Below are 25267 nucleotides of genomic sequence, written 5' to 3' on the forward strand. Positions count from 1 at the left end.
CTCAGTGAAATCAGAACTTAGACCTTCTTTACAAAAATCCAGCAACTGCCCAGTAAAGGAGATCAAAACACACATGAAGGGAAGATTTGGTAAGTAAAGAAATAGATATTTTATGTATTCTTTAAAGCAACAAAAACTATGTACCAACGTATTTTACCCACCTCAAAACATAAGCGTAACTACAGCAATGTCAGTGATGGTATGACATTTCCATCATCTATGAATTTTCTCTAAAACCAGATTTTTTTATTCAAAGACTGAACAAAATCAATGTATTACTGTAAATCAAAGCACTAGTCAATGAATACAGGTCATGATCTACCACTTTCAATTGGAACAATATTTCACCTACGAAGTTTGCTTTCAAATTGTGATTATCACAGGCTTTTCAGCCTGGCAACAGCATTTCTCTAAGGTCTTTTGGACTCCGAAGTGTAAAAGCTCTTTAGCAACATTTAAAATTAAAAAATGCTGACTTTATGAAATAAGCACAAAACTTTAAAAAAAATTGTTGCAATATCATTGCAACTTTTAATATTAAAGTAAAAAAAAATTTCAATATTTTATTTTGATTCAAAAGACTTTAAAAGAGTTTAATATTTTTATTAAAGTTATATAAGCATTCAAATTGAAAATCAAACCATTGTATTTGAAAACTTAATCTGGAATTTATTTTCTCAGAATCATCCACAATATAATTCTGTTATTGCTCCAGATTCAAACTGAAAGTAACTCACTCATCAGAGTGAAAAGATCTTACAAATTTTCATCAATCCTTTAATAATGAGCCCAGTGATGTCTAGCTAAATTCCCAGTGCAAAACAGGAGAAAGAGACTGACTTTGACAATTATCAGAGAAATTGTTCTGACTTAGACAATCATCAGGATCCATTTCAGCATCTTACAGTCTCTGAAAGTGCTTGCAAAGTTGTTCTACTTTATCATCTTACACAGCCACAGGCCTGGGCCACATTGTTATCCCTCTTTCTGGTAATATAATATTCAAGAGGCAATGGGCACAAACAGAAACACAGGATGTTCCCTCTGAACATCAGGAAACACTTTTTTAATGTGAGGGTGACTCAGCCCTGGCATAGGCTGCCCAGAGAGGTTGTGGAGTCTACCCTCAGAGATATTCAAAAGACATCTGGACACAGTCCTGGGCAGCCTGTTCTTAGCAACCCTGCTGGAGCAGAAGGGTTGGACAAGGTGACCTCCAGAAGTCCCTTCCAACCTCAACCATTCTGTGATTCTGTGAATATTAGATTAATTTCTAAGTCAATCACTGAGCAAGTACATTATTAATGAACAAAATATACATATTTGACTAGAGTGATGGCCTATGAACATCTTCACATAAATAATACCTCAGCACCTTCCATACCTTGAAATCTATTTTTGAAAGACTAAAAGAAACAATAAAACAACCACAAAACAAGACTAGTTCAGCATTGTTTATCAGAGCTATAATTTATAATTATTATAACTCTTATCACTCTTATGATTCATTATAAGTCTTACAATGACATAAATTGTATTTTTTCAGTAATATAGGTGACATTTTCTAGACAATTTAGGTTAGAGAAAATTATGGTGAAATTTGCTTGAGAAGTTGTAACTGAACGTTTTCCTCTTTCTACCACTAAAAACAGGAGTTACAGTTTCTAACTACAGTTACTAAACTTTTTAGTAGAGCACTCTTTAATGCTACAGAAAAAGACCTAATTTTACTCCAATAAAATAAAAACATACTGTTAAATATGCTTCCTCACTACAGTAGAGTTGCATTGTATTTAGCAATTATTATTTTTTTGCTGGACTCAAGAGTCATGACCTAAATACAATAAATTCCATGCAGTGCAGACCCAAATACACTTTCCTTAGAGGCTTCCGCTGTCAACAGGCAGCTTTGGGAAGAATAAACAAGAGCACTTGTGAACTAGATTCTTAATATCAGAAGACCTATTACGTACAGAACACTTCTCAACTTAACTGTACTATCATGTAATTCTAATAGTTTTAGTAAAAATATGCAGACTCATGTTTTGTTCTTTGTGTGAATGATCCCACAAAGTGGAATCTCTCCACAGTAAAGTCTGAAATAAAGAACAGGAAGGGGTGTTCTGGGTCAAGTTCAGAGGTTAACCAAAGGTACTATGATTTATAGTCTTTCACACCAGCTTTGTCTTGAAAACAGTTTGGGGTTTTTACCCAGTCTTTGACTAAGAAAGATGGATTCTGAATGTCATTCCTTGATAATTCAGGAATGAAATTCTTCTGATGAATTATATATCTTTATTCATGGTACCTTATATTCATTATTTCCTCCACCAACATTATTTTTGGCTTAAACCATTTCTTTCATCTTCACCTAGTCGCTCCATCTTCCTGCCTCTCCAAGAAAATTTATGAAATCACTCATATTCCCTCTCAATTCAGTCTTCCCCAGAAGTAAGAAAACTTCAATTAGTCTTTTCATGCAGAAGATGTTATTGCCTCTTTGCTCTAGCAGTCTTTTTCTGAATCTCCTCCAATTTGAGGTTGGCTCTCAATCACTACTGAGCCAAAACCCAGAGAATAAGGTTCAAACCACCCCTTGGTTTAACTGCATTAATATTTATCTATTTCTGATAGAAATCGCTTACATAATACATTTCAGAATTATATTCGCCTTTTTTACACCCACCTCTCATTGGCTGCCTACAAGCGTTCTGTAACATACATTTTCCCTCTCTACTCCCACTACCTAAAAGGTCAGAACATAAATTGTTGTTATTACCTGCTAGATATAGGGCCCTCATCTTTGTACCATGCAGTATCATCCCTCTGGTACTCTTGTTCTTGTGTAATATCATACTCATTCCCTTAGTTGACTAACTCAATTTTGTGTCATCTAAAATTTCCACTAGCATGCTCCTCCTTCTTGTGCTCAAATTAACAAAAATTGATCCCAAAACATATTCTTAATCAACTACTGCTACTAGCCTCCTTCCATTCTGTCAATGTCCGCTGTAAGTGAAAATTTTTCCTCTCTCTCTTTTATTACTTACCTTACTAATTATCTTACTTTTTCTTACTCACTTCACATCCACTAGTAATTTAAATGGGGTCATTTCAAAAGATATCTATTTTAGGGGTATCATAGTTCCCCAGTCTAACAATTCTGATACCAAAGAGTGATGTTGAGTTATTCTGCATAAAGATAATTTTGGTAAACCCTTGTCATATTTTTAAGTTAACTTTTTGACTTATTATTAGTTTTTCCTCCAAAATAAGTTCTAAAGTCTTCTCTATTATTACGTGTAGTCTAACAGGTCTCTAATTGCCCGCTTACTTTCTTTCTCCTTCCTTAAACATAGCTGTTCAGTTAAACATAGATGTTCATAAAGTTAAGACTGCTAATCTAATGGAAATAAAAATTACTTCAATAATAGCAATTAACAAGACAACTATACTTCTCTAAGTCAAATTTGAAATACGTAGTTAACTCTATACATTGTTCTGCTGCAGTATATATCAGTATAAAAACTTAGAGCCATCTACAGTCATACTTCACATTTTGGTTACAGCATTAATAGCTGTAGCTGTGACAGCATTAACTAATATCTCAAGCTTCATATTTAATGTTATTAATTATTTCCTATTTCCAATCAGACAAGATTTTTCAATGGCTCATTCGTTACCCCAGTTTTCATGTGGGTTCTTTTTGTTCAGATTCTATTTATGAAAAATGCAATGATTTTTCCAGATCATATTTTTAATTGTTTAGGACAATAAACAAAAACAGTGTCCTAACAAAAATGCTTCGGAATGTTACTGTGTCAATACACACTTTCTACATGCAAAGCACTATGTAAATGTTAAGAAATAATTGAATTTTGAAAACCACTCAAGAAATCAAGAGCTAAAAGAAATATATGCCGATAAAGCAAGACTCATTAGATGTCACATTATAACTAAATAATAATCATTATATAGTTATTGTATATTTATGTATTCTTCTCTCAAATTGAGTGAACACAGAATTCTTCCTCTCCATGATGAAAGTACTGGGTAGCACTTTGTCATAGGGCTATGTCAGACAGCTAGCAATGCAAGCTTGCCATTCATAAAACCGTAAACAAAAAAGAAAATGATAAAAGTACTACGTAGAATATCTCAAGTCCAGAAAGAAAGCTAAATAGTATGGCAGTCATATGGAAGTTATTTTCTTGGAAGGCTGTATTACTAGAATGTTATATTATGAAGCCAGTGTTCTGTACTTACAGAAACAGATTTCTACAGAATTGAATTACCTACATGAAGATCTAGACAACTCAACTGATGGGAAAAAAATCTGGTTTCTCATATGGGAAACCCACACCTCTACTTAGATATATGGATGAATGCTACCTGAGATACACATTCTTAATGGTACATGGTAGTGCAAAGTGTTCACCTGACAGATCAATTACTTTTAGAGGGTGTACGGCTATCATTCAAAAACACGCTACACTAACATTTACTAGAAGAAATAAAGATTAAAATCATATCATGATCCAGTTCCTTAGAATCTGCTTCTTTCAGGCTCTGTATCACATTTATGCTGAATATTATTTTCCTTAGCTAGTCTCCTGCATTTTAGCAGGAGTTTTGCTTACATGAGACACAGAAACATTAAGGCTTAGACACCTGCTAGTGCTCAATAGAAATACCCCGCTATGGGCTGAGTGGAGATTGTCTCTGTACTAAGCGGCACACCGAATGGGAATTCACAGATGCAGAACCTCCTCTCTTCTTCAGATTTCTAGCAATAAATCTTTGAACATAGGACCTATGCTGTCTTTCACTTATTCTTTTACACTCTTCTATGAAGACACCCCAGTGGAAAAGAAGCTCAACTGCCCATAAATTAGAGAAAAACAAAAAAAACCCCTTGATTTTATTGTATATCAAGATCATTGCTACTCCTTTTTGTTTGACCGAAGGCAAGTGTAGTCATTCTTATTGCCTGGAGCTAATGCTGAAGTTGCTAATTCTTCAAAGGATTCCAGTCTCTCTCTCTTTTTCAGCCCTATCCCAAGATATTCCAATAACCTGCTGGGTTTAGCCCTTATGCAACTGCTTCTGTTCCCTACTCCAGTGGGTGCCTTTTTCCTTTTCTGTCTTTAAGAACTTTCTCACTGATTTCATTCATCCTTACCACCTCCTTCTTCCAATCAAACAGCTGAATCTCTCTTCCTTCCTCTCTAGCCACTGTCCAATAGGTATACAACTTTAGCCCAGGCAAGTATGCCCACGCACTCAGGCTTACAATAAAATTCTCTTGCAAGTGACAGTTGGGAGATGCAAAGAAAATAACATGGAGAAAAACTGCATTTTGACTCAGGGTATATTTCAAACCTCTGGCCAGATATACAGACTGAACTAAGATGTTTCTTTGCTTTTAATTCTAGTATATTGAAAAACAATGTTATATTGATATATACTTTTGGAATATAATATCATATTATTAACTGAAGTAATGCATTCTTCAGTTCCTAAAAAAAAAGACCAAAGTAATTTTATGTAATGAAATTTATATATAATTATTTTAAAAGTTAATAAAAATATTAAGGTATCAGTTGTTTTTGTGTGTAGTTCATTGTTTAACTTATATAAGCTAGTTTTATTTGTTGTAACGCTATTTAGAAACTCTTATCTGGAATAGAGTCTGCAGGAAACATCCTCGTGCATTCTTCTTCATTCCCACCATTAGATCCTTAATTTAAACAATCCCTCATCTGTTGTAAATGCTAGAGCAACAGCCAAAAGAACCAGTAGCTACAGGCCTTCATCTTGCTCTCCTTCAAGTCAACAGCATTACTCCTACTCGTAACTTTGAAGAGAAGACAGTCCCAATGAGGTCAAACCAGGTACTATTAAATCGATAGGAGTTCTGCAGCCGACCTCAACGGGAGCAGAATTTGGACCTCAAGGAATAAATACTGATTAGGGTTGAAGTAAGTGGCATTAAGTAGAAAATTGGTGAACCAAAAAAAAAAATCTTTATAAACTACATACCTGAGGCAGTGCTGAGTTAAGCTGTCGCTGGAGGGAGTCTCTGTCGTAGATGACATCCTGTAGGCGTTGCTGTGCAAGTGACAAGCTTTCCTGTGTCTCCCGAAGAGTATCAAGGAGACGGTCCCTTTCATCCAGCATGTTCACCATCAGCTGCTCAAAGTGAGAATCCGAGTCTGAGCCGCTGCTTTGGGACCCCCGTTGACTCATCGGGGTGTCCTCATTTATCGTTGGCATTACTTCACACATCATTTCTTTAAAAAAACACAAATCAAGGAAAAGCTCTTCAGTAGAAAAACATTTGAGGGGATTTCATAAGACAAATTAACGCTGTCACATGGACACAGTTGTTAGATTATTGCATTGTTCCCTCTTCCAACTTTGTGCTTTCAATGTTAATCAGATGGTCGATAGACAGGGATTAAATATAGTGACTAATTCCACACAGCAAAGACTTTGAATGTGCTTCCTAAACTGAGAGAAGAATGACTGGAAGGAGATGGAGGGTAACAGAATATTTTAAATTATTAATAGTTTTGCAAATAATGCTCTCTTAAAATGACAGAAAATACTTCCTCTGCAATTGTAGTCTCCTTTATTGTTGATTTTCTCCCTTTTCTTACTTAATGTCATTGTTGAATTGCTGGTATCGATACCAATAGCTGCCATTAATTGCCAGATTTTGTCCTGCTCTAGGCATTTCTACAGTACAGCTCAGGCTAACCATTGATCCAGTATCATGTTGCCTTAACAATGCCAGGTTAATCTATTCTTCTATCTAGTTATTCCCACCCTCAGGGGAAATTATTCTCCAGTGAGCTCGTTCAGTAAGAGGTCAAGAACTAGAAACCCTCTGCTAATTACCATCCCTGTGATATCTTGTGCAAATTGAATTACCAGGGACAGAATCGCTGTTGTTTGTTTCCTAAAAACAGTCCTGAGCAGAGCAAATAGTATCACCTAGTGCCATTCTTCAATTATAAAGCTTCTCATGTAAATCTCAAGACCTCAGTTTGTGTATGGGGAGAAGCTTATGCTATGAGATACTGGGTTCAGCAGATGGAAAAAAAAAAACCCCAAAGATACGACAGGTCTAAAGCTCAGATTTTTTTAAAAAAAAAAAAAGACTGTGTTAATAATATCTGATATCTACCCAATGAAAGTCACCCAAAGAATCAGAAATTGTTTTTCTAGGATGATTGAAGAAGTACAGCAGACATAACTTTATACATAGTGAAGGGTTAATTTCTGGAAATTCTCTTATTGTAGTAACTATTGGAAGCCTTTTATCTCAGCAAGTGCAGTCAAGGTGCTTTTGGTTCATCTACTGGAAGTTAAAGTATTTTACCTAGGAGTTTGCTGTGGACCTTCTGGACGTGAACTTTGTCTACAATACATGTGGTTGACACACTTCCACTGTTAAGTGTGCCATCATGTAACATTCTCATCATTTCAGTCTTAATACTATGATGGATTAGCTCTACATATTCTTAAATCTGGTCTGTTTTCCAAAGTAGGAAAATTGAATTTGTGAAAGTGGGATTTATGAAAAATGGAAGTTCTAGCTGTTACAGAATGTAACTTAAAGACAGGTCATACCAGGGAAGAAAAGAGCTAAGACACCTGTACTTAATTCATTAAAACCAACTCCTTCTACCATCACTAAGTCACAAGCAATCCTTGTGCTAACGCTGGTTGCTGGTAAGATTTACTGGGAAAATGACATATCTTTGCTAAGATTAGCTGGCCTTGATCATATTCTGAATGTTCATACAAAATTTAGTATTCTTAATTTTCACTTTTTCAGCAGATGTGATAACTAGCAAAATTGGCACCAAACATTGGTATTTCAGCATGAATTATTAGCTATTACTGCATAGCTTTCACAGGCAATAGCATCACTACTGAGATTTCAGGTAGGTCTTGATCCTGTTTTTAAAGTGTCTGGACTGGAGGCAAGGTAAAGGTTGTTTGTGGCTATTATCCGCTTAGTAATTAATAAGGTGCAAGAGAAGCAGTTAATAGCTTGAAGTGATAGATACTGAAAAGTTCCTCACATGTCCAATATATTTAGGTCAGGTATATTTACTCAGAATTATCTGATTTGATGCTGCGTATCTCCATTACTCATGAGGTTCAAAACATTCTATTCCAGAAACCTTTGCCTCTCCTAAGCTATAGGCTCCAGTAGGAAGCACCACAATGTCCTTTCATATTGAGATGACGGTATCACATCCGTGCCTCCATCGCCATAAAAAAAATCAAGTTTAAAAATATTTGCACCATTATCAACCGATCTTCATGGTACCTACCACTTCCTTTTCTTAGTATGGACAGGGAGTACTGTGAAAAAATTGCATCACTCTCACTCTGCCACTGCATGTGAGCAGTGGTAGTGTATGCTGTGCCGTTCAGACCATAAACTTGATCTGCATGTGCAGAACATTGGAGGTAATTTCTTGAATGATGAAGGTTCACCGGTGAGAATCCCCTGGGGCGGAAAGCATGCCCCATGAGATGTTGATGATCATGAGGCAGGAAAGGTTCAGTGCTGGTTTGTGTGTGGGAACAGGCAGGGAAACCTCTGTGCGGACAGTTGTTGTTACCTTAACACCTTGTATTCAAACTAGATAGAAAATCTCCTCCTATAGTCATTATGGGGATGTGGGAAGCCATATATATAAGTGGTTGTGGGGCAGCAATGGAATCCATGGGTTGAATGCTCATGGTAGTATTATGACGTCTTCTCCCTCTAAGCTGCTGCATTCAGAGAGGCGAGTGGACCATGAAGTGTGCTTATTTTGAAAGCCTGGGCTGCATTATCCTGACATGGCACAAGTAACAAACCTGGGCTATGAGTAAGGCCGCAGAGAAGGCAGGGAACGGGTAGGCAGTTCCTGATGTAGGCAGTTGCTATTTGGAAGTTTTCTCCCACAGCTCACAGCCCCAGGAGAATCTTTAAAAGGTACGGCTGTTCTTGCAGTCAGACTGGTGATGTACATTGCTTTCCTGCAGTTCGAAGATCAATGCCATTATTCCATTGGAACCACGTGCATGCTCTCCCACACCCTCAGCTTAGAGACAAATATAGAAAAGCAGTATGCTAACCTGGGCCAGATCAGAAGTGCTGGTAGGGCGTGCCAGAAAGGGATGCATTGATACTTGCAACAGTGAGGAGCAGGGGAAAGGGGAATCCTGGGCCATGTGGGGCCAAGATCCTCACACGGATCTTCCGTGGGAGCCGACAATGAGGACCCCGGAACTCTGAAGGGAACCTGGCTTCTCAAGATGTTCCTGGGTCATCAACCCAGAAGAAAGGAACAAAATTTCAAACAACTGCAGGTTTATTGTGGGGTTCCCAAATAAAGATTTCTTGTAGCTCTTCATGAAAAACATATATGCCATGCTGTTCTGATTTACTACAATTTCTGTCGTCTTGCCTTTTTTTCTTTTTTTAAACTTTATCTGGCATTTATGACTCTTATACCTGCCAGCAGATGCGATGCTTTCAACGTCTCGAGGCTGCCACCATTTAACACTGTTCCCAAGAAATGCCGGCCTTCTTCCAGCACATATTCAAGAAAAAAGCCACTTCCCCAGGACCTTATTGCACTCTTTATGACTTTTCTGCTTGATAGCAGGAAGGAATCAAAATATTGAGAATATCTGAAGAATTTTAAAAGCAAGAAGAAAAAGGAAAAAAGAAAAGGGAGGTTGCAAGAGGGGCTGCAACAAAAGCTAGGGCAGGTAAAGCAGAGAAAGGACTTCAAACCAACGAAAGTAAATAGAGGAAGAAATGTCAGCAAACAGACCAATCACAATTTAGTAGTAGAAGATTGGCAGCTGATGACAAATAGGAGGGCACATATGCATTTGGTTCTTTATATAGCAAGTGAATCAGCTCAGGGAGTTACAAGAGTTCTTGAAGTTTCCAGCGCCTTCTGATGGTGTGCAGGTACTAGACAACCCTTGGTTAACCACATGATGATGTGGTTCACACATGGGGTCAGGACATTAGATTTAAGAGCAAGCTTCCAGTTTAATTCTGGCTGAAAGGAAGTTAGTTTGCACACACCAAAAGCACACAGACATCCAAGCCAACACAATGCAGATGGAAACAACTGAGGGATTCACATTAAAACATAAAATAAAAATAGTATGGCTATGAACAATTAGGTCTGATTGCTAATGTGGTCATACCCTGAGTAATTTTAATTATATTTTTAAATTTCCGATGGGGGAAGAAAGCAACTTCTCATTTTCCTTCAATGTAACTTTGAATTTTAAACCTAATTTTGGTGATTAAAAAACACCAAAACCCCAACAATTTTGACTCTGGTTTCATAATATAATCAAGTACTTCATACACCAAAATCAGAAGGCATCACTGTAACTACCTACTCCTGACCCACTAATCGCAGACCATAAATCTGTGTTAAGCTAGAGTATATTTCATACAGGAAGGATTTCAACCATTAAACTCTTAAAGAGATCTCTCTAGTAAAACAACCAGAATTGGTTATTCTTTCTGTGAAAAATATATGCCTTTTTCAACTATATTTCTGGGGGAGACACAGCCATATTCAATGCTGCAGTTCTGAAAGCCTCAGAATAAGGCTATTGGCAGGCCCACTTCTATTACATTTTAGACCTACCATGCTACATGCATTTTGTGGCTGATCTGTGAGTTTACAGAAATTTTTATACATTTCACTCAGATACATTTCACTATACACACATGAATCAATTTTCATATAGACAGATCAGATGCATCCTGGACTTACTGGATATGCATACAGTTCAGGAGTAACAGGTCCATGCATATGTGGCAGATATTTGTTACAAGTATACAGTGTTTATTAATTCATGTAGATGTCAATTCTACTCAGAACAGAACTTAGCAGAATAAATAATGGACCATCTTTAAACTTCCTTTTTGTCCTCCACTCTTACTGCTTTGAAGACTGATTAGGCTCACAGGACTTGATTTTCTAAACCATAACTTTTGGATAGACTAAATACAGTCATAAACTGACATCTGGATATTCCATGTTTTCTAATTGTGTTTATTAGCCAATGATTTGAGATCCTGCTCCTCTGTCATACAATTGACTGTATATAACTATATAACCATATAACCATATAACCAGAGACAGCCCCAAAAGATCAAAGATCAGCATGAAGTTTCCCAGCCCTCTGCTCTTCTAAATTGGTTTTATACAATGTAATAGGTTGTTAGTTCCTCATTCAACTCCATGTACACACTCAAATTCAGATACAAAAGTATGTCCATGGAGTTTGGGCATATATTTTAATCTCTCCATTTGGTCTGCACATACCAGCTCCGATCCCAGGGTAGTATTTCTTTCCATTCCATTCCAATACATTCCTAGCAACTATACAAGGTAATTACAGTTATATATCTTCGATGAGTCCTATTAGGGAAAAAGAATTCAGAGCTAACAGTTACAGTAAAGGAGGGATGAGCAAATACAAACAATGTGCATGAAGCATCAGAATCCCTTCTCTGAAGCTTACAACAAAAAACTTGAATTGCATTGCCACAATTCTAAATGGCAAAGTAACTTCTCTTACAATTTTCAGGTAATGTGATGAAATATAAGCAAAATTTACAATGATAACTGAATCTTCTTTTTAGAAGAATAATCTCCACCACTGAGCAAACTGATCTTATTTTGAAGTTGGCCCTGCATTGGGCAAGGCGTTGGCGCAGATAACCTCCAGAGGTCCCTTCCACACTGAATAATTCCATGTGTCTGGAGAGAGCTTTAAATTCAAGGAATTCACTCATTTACCACAGAGATTCTGAAATTTAATATATATTTAAATAAAGGCTGCAGGGAAATCTGAAATAAAAAAAAAACAAGACTAAAACCCCACATTGTGGCTCATCTCATTGCATTCATACAAAAAGAAAAAAAAAAGTTGATTTTGTTAGGAATGGCCTGCCTTATGGAGAATTTGGGGCTCTACACCCTTGGAAGACCTCCACAAAAAGTAAATAAAATTGTCGTTGAAAAATAAACAATAAACCTTAGTTATGCTTGATTACAAGTATGGCCACAGTTTCAGATATTGCTATTTACACTAAATGTCACAATTTCTGAGTGATGTTTTAAAAAAGAAAACAAACAGCCCAAAACCCCTACAAAGCAGAGAAATCTGAAAACACAATCACATGATGATGGGAAATGAACATGTACATTTTAGACATCCAAAATGTAAACAAAAATCTGTGCTTATTTTTGGAAATGTAGGCAATTACTCTTTGACAGAAAATATTCACACTCAAAAAACTCCCCAAAATATTATTTTGGATGATAAAATACCATGTCTCAGAACATTTTAAATTTAAAAGTTTTAAAAGTCTGGTAACTTAACTTGTATGGCCTTGCTTATTTTCTGGCTTCACTCATCATTCAAATGGTTTAAACAAAAGAAAGGTTTGAAGAAAGATTTTAATGCTTTACACTTTTTCACCTACCCCGTGAATCATAGTAAAGCAAATAATGAAAAAATATTTTTAGCATCAAGATTGAAAAATTCTTGAAGCCTAGCTTGGCAGGAACACATTTGTACAGTATGACAGTAGTTAAGTGCTATACACTCCTTCTAGAATCACAAGAGAAGAAACAGTAAATATAAATAAATATTTTCCCCCAAAATTCCAATGTTGAAGTTGTTCCTATTCAAGGTCATAATCTGTTACCAAGTTGACGTTTATAATATACATAAAGACATGATATGCTTGGTACATTTAGGAAGTTTTCTGACTATGCCATTAATGAGAAATAAAAATATGAATACATCATATTCTCATCAGGAAAAAATAAAAAGCTTGCCTAACACCATTCTCTCAAAAAACAAACAAGCAAACAAACGAACAAACAAACCCACAAAGAAACCCAAGAACCAAGAAACACAGACTTGTTGCTCTCTTCTCAAGAGGAAGATACATGGTGTTGAATGGAATAAACTCAGAAATCTGTAACCAGCTATCAGGAGTCAGCTTTGCAGAGTCTGAGCAAATACCCACTGAAGTCATTTACTAAGGATTTCGGTACCAAGACTCTGGTCGCATAAAAAAAGGAGAAAAAGATGAAGAAGGACTACTTCAGGCATCCAACTTGGTTTCCTAATTTGATACCTCAAATCGCACTTAATTAAACCAGTGGTGCCCAACCATGCATCTAGCAAGTCCATGCAGTTCTTTGTGCTACTAGAGGAGAACTGCAAGCTGTTGCCCCCAGAAAACTGAGTCAGAAAAGGAGCTGGGGGAGGAATGGAAGAGGAGAGGGAAAAGATAATGAAGACCTTCATTAACCATCCTGTTCCTCAGGAGCGGGTAAGGAACAGGCCAGATAATTACAGCAGCTGCAACCTACTACTAAGTGGCAGCTATCTTGCTCTGTCAGGATATGACTGAAGGCACATTGAGTTATAAATGAGGGAACATAGGCGTCCGAGAAAGAACATTGAGCGAGCTGGAATTTCTTTCAGTGGGTGTTAGGAACTGCAAGTGGTGGATTAAACACCTCTGTCCCGTATCTTCAAGACCACAGAGGTCTATGAAAACAGAATAAGCCCTCATGTACATTGCTCTGTGCAATACTTGCCATACAGCCAGGACTGCAAAGAGGAAGGAGTGAAGGGAAAGGGCTTAACAAGGTGACATATGCTTCATTAATACCTAAACATGCATTATATACCTCTTTACTCAAAGGAAGAAAAAGAGAAATTTTGTGTTTCTTTGCCAGAAAAAGGCTGACTTGCTCTGTAGTAATACAACTTAATTAAAGCTATGCTTGACTGATCTAAGTCAACAGAAATAAGACTTTTTAAACATGTTTCTCTTTCTTTAAAAAGAAAAACTCTATTCTTTTAAATGGAGTAAAAAGTTTATCACTTTACCCACTATTCTGAATGTAAATAAAGCAATCCCTCAATGCAATATGCAGTTACTTTAAGTCACCAGCATTTTACTGTTAATACACAAACACCGTTTTTCAGATTCATCAGGAGCCACAGAGCGGACATTACAATTCCCTTGCTCAGGGAGCACACATAGTGCCCAAAATTCTCAAGGACTGCAATGGATACTGAACTTGTGTAGCACCCTATGACTATCCCAAACCCTCTGAGAGGTTCTGAAGGGGGAGCAGGATCTGACGAATTATTGCTTCACTTAAAATCCATGTAGCACATACATGCTCCCTAGAAAAAGTCTTTCAGGCAATGTAATAACTTTAGAATTCTTCTAATTTGAAACAAAGCCTAAGCACTTATTTTAATAGTAGTTCTAGACCTGAAGTGCTCGGGTATCATAGCCTTACACAATGGCAGCCTGTGAAGCAGCACGTTAAAGTTCTCTGAATATATTCTCTTCCTTGTCCATTGTGTATCTACTACACCATCTACTGCAAAATCTATTCCAGGTTGATTGGTTCCTAGTTCAGTGTTTTCTCCAATCACTTGCATGGAGCCTAATCCAACAACTGCTTAAATTCATGGAAATTCCGTCGTGGACTTCGGTGGGTTTGGATCAGTGTAGATGATTGGAAAAGGCACTAACATAGGCAAGCCATCAACCTCCTGTCATTTTACTACCTCCAAACAGGAGCATAAAAATCACAAATGTATATTCTGCGTGACTAGGGAGCACGCTGGACGTTATGTGACCACTGCCTACAGTATTACGAGAAATCATGAACAGGTTTGCCCTCTAAACACACAACATTTAACTGGCAAAAAGCAACGACTGTTTGAAGTGATCTGTTCTATGAGGTGGGGAAAAGAATGTGGTTCACTGTCATTGGATTAAAGATGTTTCAGGCTATATGAAAAATGTCACAGCAAATCTACAGCGTTAGCTGCATTATGTCTCCATCAAAAGTGAACTCAGTATTAGCTCCATTAGGAATTCTACAGCTCAGTTTAGACATCCAGATGAGCGAACGGACAAAAACTGCAACAAACAGTACAGTATATGCCCACCCTCAGTTAAGAGTTATATAAAGCTCCTTTTCAGGAGCTACTCCATTAACAACTAAATCGATAGCAATTCTCTTACATATCATCTATCTACAGATGCTGATAATCATGTACGGACCAGGTGTGAAAGTGCATCCTCAATACTGACTTCTTCTAAAACTACTTGAAATTTCTGTGTTACATATGCTATAAAAGTGGAAAACGAAAAAGTTGTCATCTTTCTTCTCATTGGACCCCACCCTACTTGACATCTTCTGTAATCTCGATTATCCTAGAGTCTTGGAATTTTTTTTTTTCATAAAGTGAATGCTGTAACAAACACCTCTGCAATCTCATGTAGCCTGGGAATAATTTACCAGCTGGACTTCTTTCACTTGGGTAAGCTCGGGGAATGAGAAGACAGAATACTACTTGGCTTCTGCCTGACAAAGGCTCTTAGACAAGCATTCATTTTGCTCACCTTGAAGGCTACCACCTTAGATGTGAATCTAATTTTATTCCCTCACCTTTCTGTCCATAAGCGGTTTTAAAAGCCTTGTTTTCTGTATACTCAGATGTTTGATATGCACACCAAGGTTGAGGAGTCATTTCAAGTTACTTGTAATTTTGCTGCAGGAAAAAGAAGTAGAAATCTTAACTACCATACATTCTAGCCTGTCCACAGTGACATCAGCTTGAAAACTCATTTCATTGGATCATTCCGGATATTTTGCATTTACAAGCTATTTTTTTTCAAAACGTTAAATAGATATAGTGGCTGATGAAACCAGTTCTTATTGCAATTATGTCTTTTCAGATGTTCTCAGCAAGATCACTCTTAGGCAGCACAATGTAATTCCATAAGGAAAATCCTTCCTATTGTCTGAGTTGCATTACATGCATATTCCTCCTCCTAGTTAACTCCTCACCTGCCAGTCTCTACTAAACTATGATATCACCTTTAACAGAAGCATCCTGCACTCCTTCCACACAGGAGGGGTGATCAACACAGTACCTTAAAAAAAGGACTCATTCCAACTATTTGTTCTTTATGTCATCCCTCCGGCCTCGTATCTCCCTCAACCGCACCACAAAAAAAGAAGTTGGCTCCACATTTTTTAGTCTGAAATTCCCCAACTCCCATTACAGAAATGCATTTAAATGATACCACACAAGTACTATAACAACAGGCAGACAGCAAGATTTTGCATTTGCACCTCACCTCCCGGAGGGTATCGGGGCTAAGGAGGAAATGTCTAACTCAGAAATAGAAGGTTCAGTACCTAGTAGCTTTTATTTCGGCGTCTGCTATTTCACTTGATCAATAACAACCGCAGTCTCCACCGGCTTCGAGCGGGGACTCACACAGCCGAGCGCTCCTGGACCATCTTCCTAGCAATGGTGACACAGGCGCTGCTCCGAGGAACCCCAAGCCCCCGCACCCGTCCTCCGGCAAGACTGGCTGCTTGGCACCTCAGCATTTTCTTCGGTCACTTCGTCAGCAGCCAAGAGGAGAAGCATCCATGGGAAAAATGGCATATTACAAATTTTGCTTTGGGAAGCAGAGCTCGGCTCAGACCATTGTCGGGAGCGGGAGGGGGGGGAGCGGCTCTTAAAGCTCCAGCAGCCCCTTTCGAGCAACAGCATCTTTGCAGCTGGAGGCAAGCGATTACAGGGGGAGGGGCCAGGGCGAAAGCATCTTTCTTTCATTTCTCATCTTTTGTTAAACTTAACTGAGCGGTATCTGGCTTCTCTGGTTCTTCAATACCTCCCAGGCTAATTATGCCTCTGTGAGTGACTGAAGTCCACACGCACGCACGACTGCCTGCACGATCAAAAGCAAACTGTACGGAAAGGAATCCTCTGCCCACATCTCATCGCTGCCTGGCAGGCACCGTATAGACCCTGATCTCAGCAGTACAGAGCAGGAGCCGCGGCGACGGAGCCGCGGCAGCAGGAGCTGGGAGAGCCCCGGCAGGTCACCTACGGCACGTGCGGCGCGCACCAGCGCGCGCGCGTCCCGGTCGCCTCCGCTCCGCGGGGCAGAACCAGCTGCAGCCGGGCACCGCCACCGGCTCCCCGTCAAGGGCCGGGGGCTGCCGTCCCCATCGGCTGCCGGGCGCCGTGCTGCCCTCGTCCTGGCTGACTACTCGGTGATGCCTGTGGTGAAAGCGGTATGAGAGCTCCTCTATTCTGCAATTTAAAGAGTTCAGGCAAACGCCAGTACATCTCATCTAATCGGATATATAGTGTAATAAAACGTATCATCTGCTGTAATCCGACGGTGACAAAGCAGTGGTAAAATCTACTATAATCTGAATAGTCCCGGCGTGTAATTAATATTACGCGTTTGGAAACGCTAGGCGTGGGCAAGCGCCCCCTCCTCGCTTCCGAAGCCTGGGCGTGCGGCACCGCCGGGGGCCGGAGGGCTGCCGGCAGCCGGCGAGGCAGAGGCGGGGGTGGAGGCGGAGGGCGTGGCTACGGGCGGTGCTGGGCGCGGCGCGCTCCTCATCGGCGGGGACTTCCCCTGGAAGCCGCTGCAGTGGTTTCCACCAGTCCTTAAATAAATTCTGAAGTAATCACGTCCGCTCCCCCTGCCTCACGCACACGGCTCCCCAGATGCAGCTGCTGCTTCGCGGCTCGCTCGGCGCTAATTCCCTCACGCCCACTCCTTAGGAAAAAAAGAAAGGGAAAAAAAAAAAAAGGAAAAAAAGGGACAGTAGGGCCCGATCCTAACCGGAGAGCGCCGCTTCCCCCCCCCCCCTCCTCAGCGCGGCCGCTCCTCTCTGGCTGTTGGAAAGGGCGGGCGGGCGCGTGCCCGCCCCTTGGCGCCCCCCGCCCCCGGGGCTGACCCCGGCGCTCCCCACCCGCCCGGCTCCGCGCGGGCACCCCGCTCCCCCCGCCCCTCCCGTCCCAACGGCTGCGTCGCGCGCGGGCGCGGCCGCCGGGCGGGCGGCTCCAGCAAGCCCCGCCAGGCCGGCAGCGCGGAGCGGGCGGGGGGAGCGGGGGGTTGCGGAGCCTTAGCCGCTCAACGCCACCTCCGGCTGGCGTGGCGGCGGGTGCCTGCTGTCCCCGGAGCTGCCCCTTCACCCTCCCGTGGAGCGCCCCTCCGCGCGCGTCAGCGTTGGTCCACGCGGCCCGAGGCGGGCGGGTGGAAAAGGGATGTGGAGACGGGACACTGGCGGGGGCTCTGGGAGGCACTGGGCATCGTGAATAAATGAGTACCTGAAAACGATTTAAAGCCGGGGTTTTCAGAGTGTTCATTTGCAATGACGTTCATCCCAGTTGGAGGACGATGTGCTGGTACCAAGTACGCAAACTTTGCTCTTGCAAGAAACATTTCAGATTTATTTATATTTCTTCCACATACCTTGCCCATGCAGGATTAACCGTGTTGCTTCAGCCTGAAGTCACTTCATCAGCTGTAGAAAGCTGCTGGAGAGGCGGGGGAGCCACGGCCAGCACCAGCTTCGGGCTCAGTGATGCTTGCTGCTGTGGTGGCTTCACAGTAGGTTTGGCCCATTATTTTGCTCGTTCCTGACGCTATTGTGGAAAATGTAAATGCACAGAGTATGCATATGTACAGTGGAAGGCAAATAGCTGAGAAGAGTTGCCAACGCAGACATTTTAAAAACAAGTGCAAAGAAAGTACTGGTGCCGTGCCAGGGTTTGTTGCCAGAGTTTGGCCTTTCAGTGCAATGCACGGGTTAAAAGAGCCAAAATAAGATAACTCTTCCCCTCCAACTGTGCCACCATTCCAAGTGGCTCTTTGTCACTTTTCCAGATCCTTATCCTGACTTAATTTATCTTCAGCATACATTAGAGCAGTTGCCTGACAATCACACTGCAGCTGAGAGCAAGATCCATCATCCATCAGAGGCTTAACACACACGGCTACCACAACAAATCCGAGCTTTGAGTTAGGTAGTGAGGGAAAACTAAGCTGCTCAGAAAGCACTCATGAGAGCAAGCATGTTCAGCAGGCAGCCACATAGGCTGGCAAGTATGAACTTCTTCAGAGAAGATGATGGGTTTTTTTCCATTATTTGTTTGGGGTTTTTTCCCTTTCTTTGGAGTTAAAGCACATTACTCTCAGTACAATAAGGTATGTAGGTCAGATCAGGATTTGCAGCTTCAAACTCTCTAGAACTCAGCACTTTTATTTTTTATAACAGTATCTGTATGCATGTTATTTTTTATAACAGCATCTGTATGCAATTTCTAAGTATTGATAAAGATGAGTGTCATTGATGACATCCTTCCCTCTTCCCCTCTTTCAAACAGCAGCTTACTGATTAAAGCATTTGCCAAGCATGTGGGAGATCTCAACTCACTGTCTGTGTTCACCCAAGGTGGTTGTTTTCAGCACTTACCTTGGAAAAGATTCCAGTCCCTGTTCCACAGACTGGAGGAGTCAATTATTTGCAAAGCGCTACAGCAGATGGGCCTCCTTCGTTTGATTTATAAACACTTGTGGAATACTTTGGGAAGTCTGTTGGCCCCTCAGCTCCTCGTGCCCATCCTCTCTACTGCCTTTTAATCATTAAAGCAAAAACCCAGCACAGAAAGACTATTACTGCTACTCATAGTATTGTCCAAGTTGACCTGCTGCCCTTAGCTTCTCTGTTGCCAGTTTCACAGATGAGTAAGGGCTGAAGTGTCATGTTTCCCAGTGCTGAGACTACTGCATAGTGCAGAAGCTGCCAATTAGTACCTGTGCCTTGTGGTACCAATTTAAACAGGAGCCTCCTTCTATTCAAGCATGTAGGCTTTTGAGGTCAATGAGAGGGAAGAAGGAAAAACTCTAAAGAATGGAAAATGAAGAACTATGGAAGAACCATAAAAACTGGGACGGAGCAAGTCCTTTGGGCTTTGTCATAATAAGGGAATGCTCCCTACAGTAGAGGACATCTCTCTGTCAACTGGCTCTGTTTCATCTGGTATTTGAGCACGTGGAACTTACTGTGCTCAAGTGAGATAAGTGAGTAAACACAGGTAGGAAGAGTACAGAGAGACTGTACTCTTTATTACCATAGGAAGTCCTCCTTACCATTTGCCAGGTTATTTTAAAAAAGAAAATACAATCTTATGACAGAAAGGATACTTTAAAGACACGTCTGAAAGCTGGCTTCCTCTGCTGCATATGTCTCGCCATGGGTCTTTCTCACATACTGTCTCCAACAAAGATGAAGTGGAGACTTAGGAAATCTTTTGCTATGAACAGGGTAAAAGAGGGAACTGACACCACCGTACTCTCAAGGAATAATTGATCATACAGGGATGTGAGGAGCCAACTTGGAAAAGATTTGCCTTTACTTTCAACACATACACTGCAAACCGAGGAGCAGGTAATGGTTGCAAAGATATGTGATGTAGTCAAAGCAATAAGAAGGGAAAGTGATTCCTGTGGCCCTGTTTTGAATAATATTGATGATGCAGCACTTCATTTGTTAAAGCCTGCCAACAGCTACTACAGCATGATGAAGGCCTGCATAAGATTTTTAGATGAAGATGGAGAAAGGAGAACCTGTCTTAGAAATGTTACATAGGAAGAAAAAAAAAGCAGCAATATTTAGAGCTAGTCTTCACTTGATAAAGAAGCCATTACAGACTAAGAGAGGAGTGCAAAAATAAAGTTCAGAGGATCTTGGCTGAGACTGGAAAAAAGAAATGTAATATTGTGTGAATAAATTACATTCCAATGTAATTGGAGTTATAATTCCAATTGTACTTTACAATTACATTCATGCTTATTTCCCAAAGGTTCTCTGCATATTATTGTAGCTTTAAGGGTTTCTTTGTAGTTCCTCACTTTAAATTTCTTACCTATTTCAGCTGTGGGTTTTACCTTCCATAACTTGATTGCTGTATTTCAGTAGAAGACTGTCATAAACCTGGTTTTCTCACACAAAAAAGCATTCCACATGTGGCCTCAAAAATTGTCACAGTAACCTTAAAAATCTCTCATTGCATACATTTGATGGGGGGAGAGAAAACTTGGAACAGGGACATACCCATAGCTCAGATGTGAATTATTCAAAGCCAACTAAAGACCAATAAAAGACAAGCTTGAGAGTTTGATAGCACAGTTAGCACCTTTCAGTACAGCTGGAAGTCCTCAGCTGGGAAAGGGCAGGTTTTATTTCTGTCTCAGTCTGATCTGCAGAGCAGGTTCTAGTTCCCGGCTATGGAATGGTTGATTGGACCAGAATCTTCTGGTCTTATTACACTCCTTCAGGATGTTTTTTCTGGAGACGTGATTTAAGGGCTGCTAAAGACCTACTTGAAAATCCCAGTTACTCACATACTGTTGTATATGAGACTTGAAAACTGAAGGGGAACTTCTTTTTTGTAATCTGAGATTTGGAACATTGTCTAAGAGCAGTCATTCTGCTCTTTTTCCACTGTGTCTAATGTTACTCAGTTGAAGTGTCGCTTGCAACTAAAGTGGCTTAAGTTGTAAGTAAACATTTTAATTCAGTCTGCTATTGAAACACTTAAGGTGTAATAGAAAATTTCACTCTACCATGATTACCATAAAAAATGAAAAATGGCATTCCGTTCTATTGAGAGCAGCTATCAGCTATCTGTGCTATCAGATTCTCAGACTACAATTTAATTGTTTTTTAATTATCTTTAACATATAGGTCCAAACAACAAACTGCGTGAAGGCAAGGAAAAATTTCTCCCATTTCTGGCATAGTTTTTCCTTTTGTCTAGTTTCAATTTTTTTACAAATTGCTCTAAATTGATCTTTGCCAGTGTCATGGAACAGATCTGAGTGGATAACAGTGATGTTTTTAAAAGTCACTGAAATCCAGGCGAATGAGAGAGAAATTTGTGGCACTGCTCAGCTAAGGACCTTCCTTTTCATACATGGAAATGTAAAAATATGCAGACTCTCAAAATAGCAACTGTGATCAAGAAACAATGTATCATGATTTTAAAAAAACTTTAGGGGAATATGGAATTTTAAAACAAGTTCTGATTCTCGATACTTTCAAATATTCCATGGGTTTTTTTGATGTCTGTAGTTTAGATTAATTAAAGTTTGGGGCTTGACAGTTACGTTCTTTTATTATAACAGAATATTTCATTATTGGGAAAAATCTTATCTGCTCAGCAAAAATAATAAAATGAAAGACCCTCATAGGATCTTCTTAGCTGCTGGGCTGAGCGTAGCAGTGTATAAACATGCCAAAACAAAGACACACAAGAAAACATGCTGAAGTAAGACACTTTATTGTATACCTTCTGCCTGTGACAAGACGAAGAAAAAAATGCACAAGAGATGCTAGTTAAAACAGATGTTCGTGAAAACACTTTGTGAATTACTTCAAAAGTATATGAATATTATACTAGAGAATGGGATGTAAGGAACCATACAGGTTAAATGCCTTACCTGGAATGTTAAACAGATTTTCACCAAAAATGATCTGTTTATCTTTACTTTAAAAACGTTTGCCCACCTTTTAACCATTCACTTTCATGTGTAGCCAAAGCATGTCCACTTCCACTGTGGTACATTTAAGAGAATGGTAACTTCTGGTGCTAGGAAAGAACTTCATAAGATAATCGGTTGCCAACAGAATAAAGCCTTGCTTTGTCAATAGAAAAAATCAATAGTTTAGGAGATTCCAGCACTGCTTTCCAGTGTCTTCTGTTGTTCATTCCTACTGTGTGCAAAAAGTTGCAAAGAAGCTGAGTTGTTTATGGGGCTGTGTTATGGCTGGCGAATCTCCGTCACAGATGTGCAAAATAAAATTTTTAAATATTTTTTTAAAAATTCATATGCTTGCAGTACAAAAATTAGCAATAGAATTTTAAATCTTTCTCTACCAAGGTATTTTTTTAGCATTACCATATACATGTACTAGCTCTTTCTTACTGTTTTAAGGTTTGGGCTGGGTTTATTTTTCTTCTTTTTGTTTTTGTGCAAATTGTTGGTTAAAGGAACTACATTAAAGCAAAAGAAAATAGTTTTCTTACTTTCTGGACAATGTAAATTCATTTTGTTTAGTACATGGAGCCAATTATGAAATCAGGCCTTTAATAACCAAAAAAAAGAGACAACAAGAAAAAGAAATTGGATTCTTTATTCACCGTGGTGTCTAACAGCCCTGTTAACAACCAGGTACTTTGGAGGGATTTCCAGTTTCATTTCCAGAAAAAGGAGACTGGCTGCGGGAGTTCCATCTGTGCAGAGTATTTTCTTAATCGATGTAAAACTGAGAAAGAGAAGCCAGTATATGAACTATACATCTTCATGGCACAAGCTTAGGTTCACAACCATCAGTAAGAGAAAAACAGTGGAAAGTGCAGGACTACAAAAAGCCAAAACTAGTTCCATGTTTTGGAAGGTCATGTACTGACGTGTTTTCATACACAAACCATTTTATTATGTACCTGTTGAGTTTGCAGCCCACAAAATATACCTGACAAAGAATCTCAGGTAGTAATAAAACAAATGACAGAGAAGAACAAAAAAAGAGAAAAAGAGAAATTAAAGTGGCTTGCATGCTACTATTCTTACAACCAGAAAAGCGTATTTCATAATGCAGCCCTAACAGCATTAACGACATTGCAAGAGGGTTGGTAGTTTTCAGCCTCTCCCCTTGTCAGACTGCACACCAACAGGGCTCTTACGTTTGCTCTTTTCCATGCTTCTCTATACACTTATACAGTAAAATGAATAATCAGCCATCCATGAACAAAGAACTGTTGAGTGCTTGTTGTGTCATTAAACATGAAGCAGTACAAATTTGAATTTACATAAAACTCAGTAATGTTGAGCCTACTCTTTATTTTGCTGTCTATATGTTAGATTGTTATGGACTATGTTAGACAAAAGGTAAGCTATTCTAGAGTACACTTGGCATAATATATTATTGTCAAATATTTTACTTTTGCTTATAATTTTTAATGCTATTTAATGCCCATTTAATGAAAAATATAAAAATGTTATACTACTTTTTTCAATTATCTGAATAAAAATTCACACTAGAAAATAGTAATGGTCTAGAAATTCAGTAATAGGGAGAAATACATGTATTTGCAATATTTCCAAGTTTTACCCTTTAAGTGAGTCATATTTTCTGCTAATTATGTGCATTGCTGCTGGCAATTTATTTTATTACTTTCAAACTATTTTCAGTCATGGCAAAGATTTCTTAATATCTGTATGCATGACAAGCTTCACACTTCTCCTACCATTAGTTAACAGAAGAAGGAAAGGAAAGGCAAGCAGAAGAGCAGAGATGAACAAAAAGTCATTGTTTGCAGAACTCAAGATCCCAGCTGAAGGAGACTTGTCACATTTCACGCGCACACACATACTGGCATACACACCTACCAACAGATTCCCAAGAGAATTTAAAAAAAACCCATACATACAAAATCTCAGTGCAGTAAGAATTCTAAGATCTAACTAATAAATATCTGAACAAAAAAGCCCCTTTACTTTCCTTAAAAATAAAACCTATTGAGTTTAACTAAATAAAGTAAGAATGTTTTGTAGACTTGCTACTTTTCTTGAGATAGTTTTTAATACAGAAAGACAACAAAACAAAGAGACTACATTGTGTGCTAGATATTGGTGTAAAGAACTGGGATGAAATCCTGGCTCTATGTAGGCATGGGTTTTAGGCTCAACGGACTTTGGATTTTGCAGTGTTTAGATGTTCAAATGAATCACTTGTTATGTCTCTTCAATTTTTTAATTACAATTACAAAAACAATCGGTATTCTCTTTTCGTCACGTATTTGAACAACTTGGTATGTTGACTCCCATATTAATTTCTGAGTGTAGAAAATGATTATTGTTTTCTTAGTCTTTATAGAATTTTAACAAGTGGTGAATCTAAGTAGAAAGTTACCAGCATTTGTTAACAGCTGCTGTCAGGGCTCTCAGGCCCCAAATATAAGATATTTGCAATCTTGTTATTTAGAAGAATCTTCTGTATTTACTTGTCACTTACTTCAGTGCAAGTAGTGGAATCTTATTAGTTCCTAAACTCACCAGATCACAATACTATCAGCTTCACCCTTTGTAAAATACACTGAAGATTTCTTTCTGTGAGTTATAGAATATCAGTTATAGATGTTATATTCTTAAAGGTTAAAATGGTACTGTTTGTAGATACTTCTCTCTCCCTTGAAAGCTCAATAAACCAGGGCCCCAAAGGCACCATCAGCCCTGACTGTCCCTGACCCCTCCATGGGCTCCCCCCGCCCTGCC

General features: G+C 39.3%; 1 protein-coding gene across 1 annotated transcript in view; it reads right to left on the reverse strand.

Moving 5' to 3' along the window:
- The window catches only part of PPFIA2 (PPFI scaffold protein A2), a 349091-nt gene extending 332145 nt beyond the window's left edge, over window positions 1-16946 (reverse strand). The window contains exons 1-2 of the mRNA XM_075150610.1: window positions 16314-16946; window positions 6043-6293 (exon numbers count right to left, since the gene is read on the reverse strand). Coding sequence (XP_075006711.1) covers window positions 6043-6291 — 249 coding nt within the window. The 5' untranslated portion in view covers window positions 6292-6293; window positions 16314-16946. The remainder of the gene's footprint in view (window positions 1-6042; window positions 6294-16313) is intronic.
- Between the last annotated feature and the right edge of the window lie 8321 nt (window positions 16947-25267).

The sequence above is a fragment of the Calonectris borealis genome, chromosome 1 (assembly GCF_964195595.1).
Source record: "Calonectris borealis chromosome 1, bCalBor7.hap1.2, whole genome shotgun sequence".
Classification (NCBI taxonomy): Eukaryota; Metazoa; Chordata; class Aves; order Procellariiformes; family Procellariidae; genus Calonectris; species Calonectris borealis.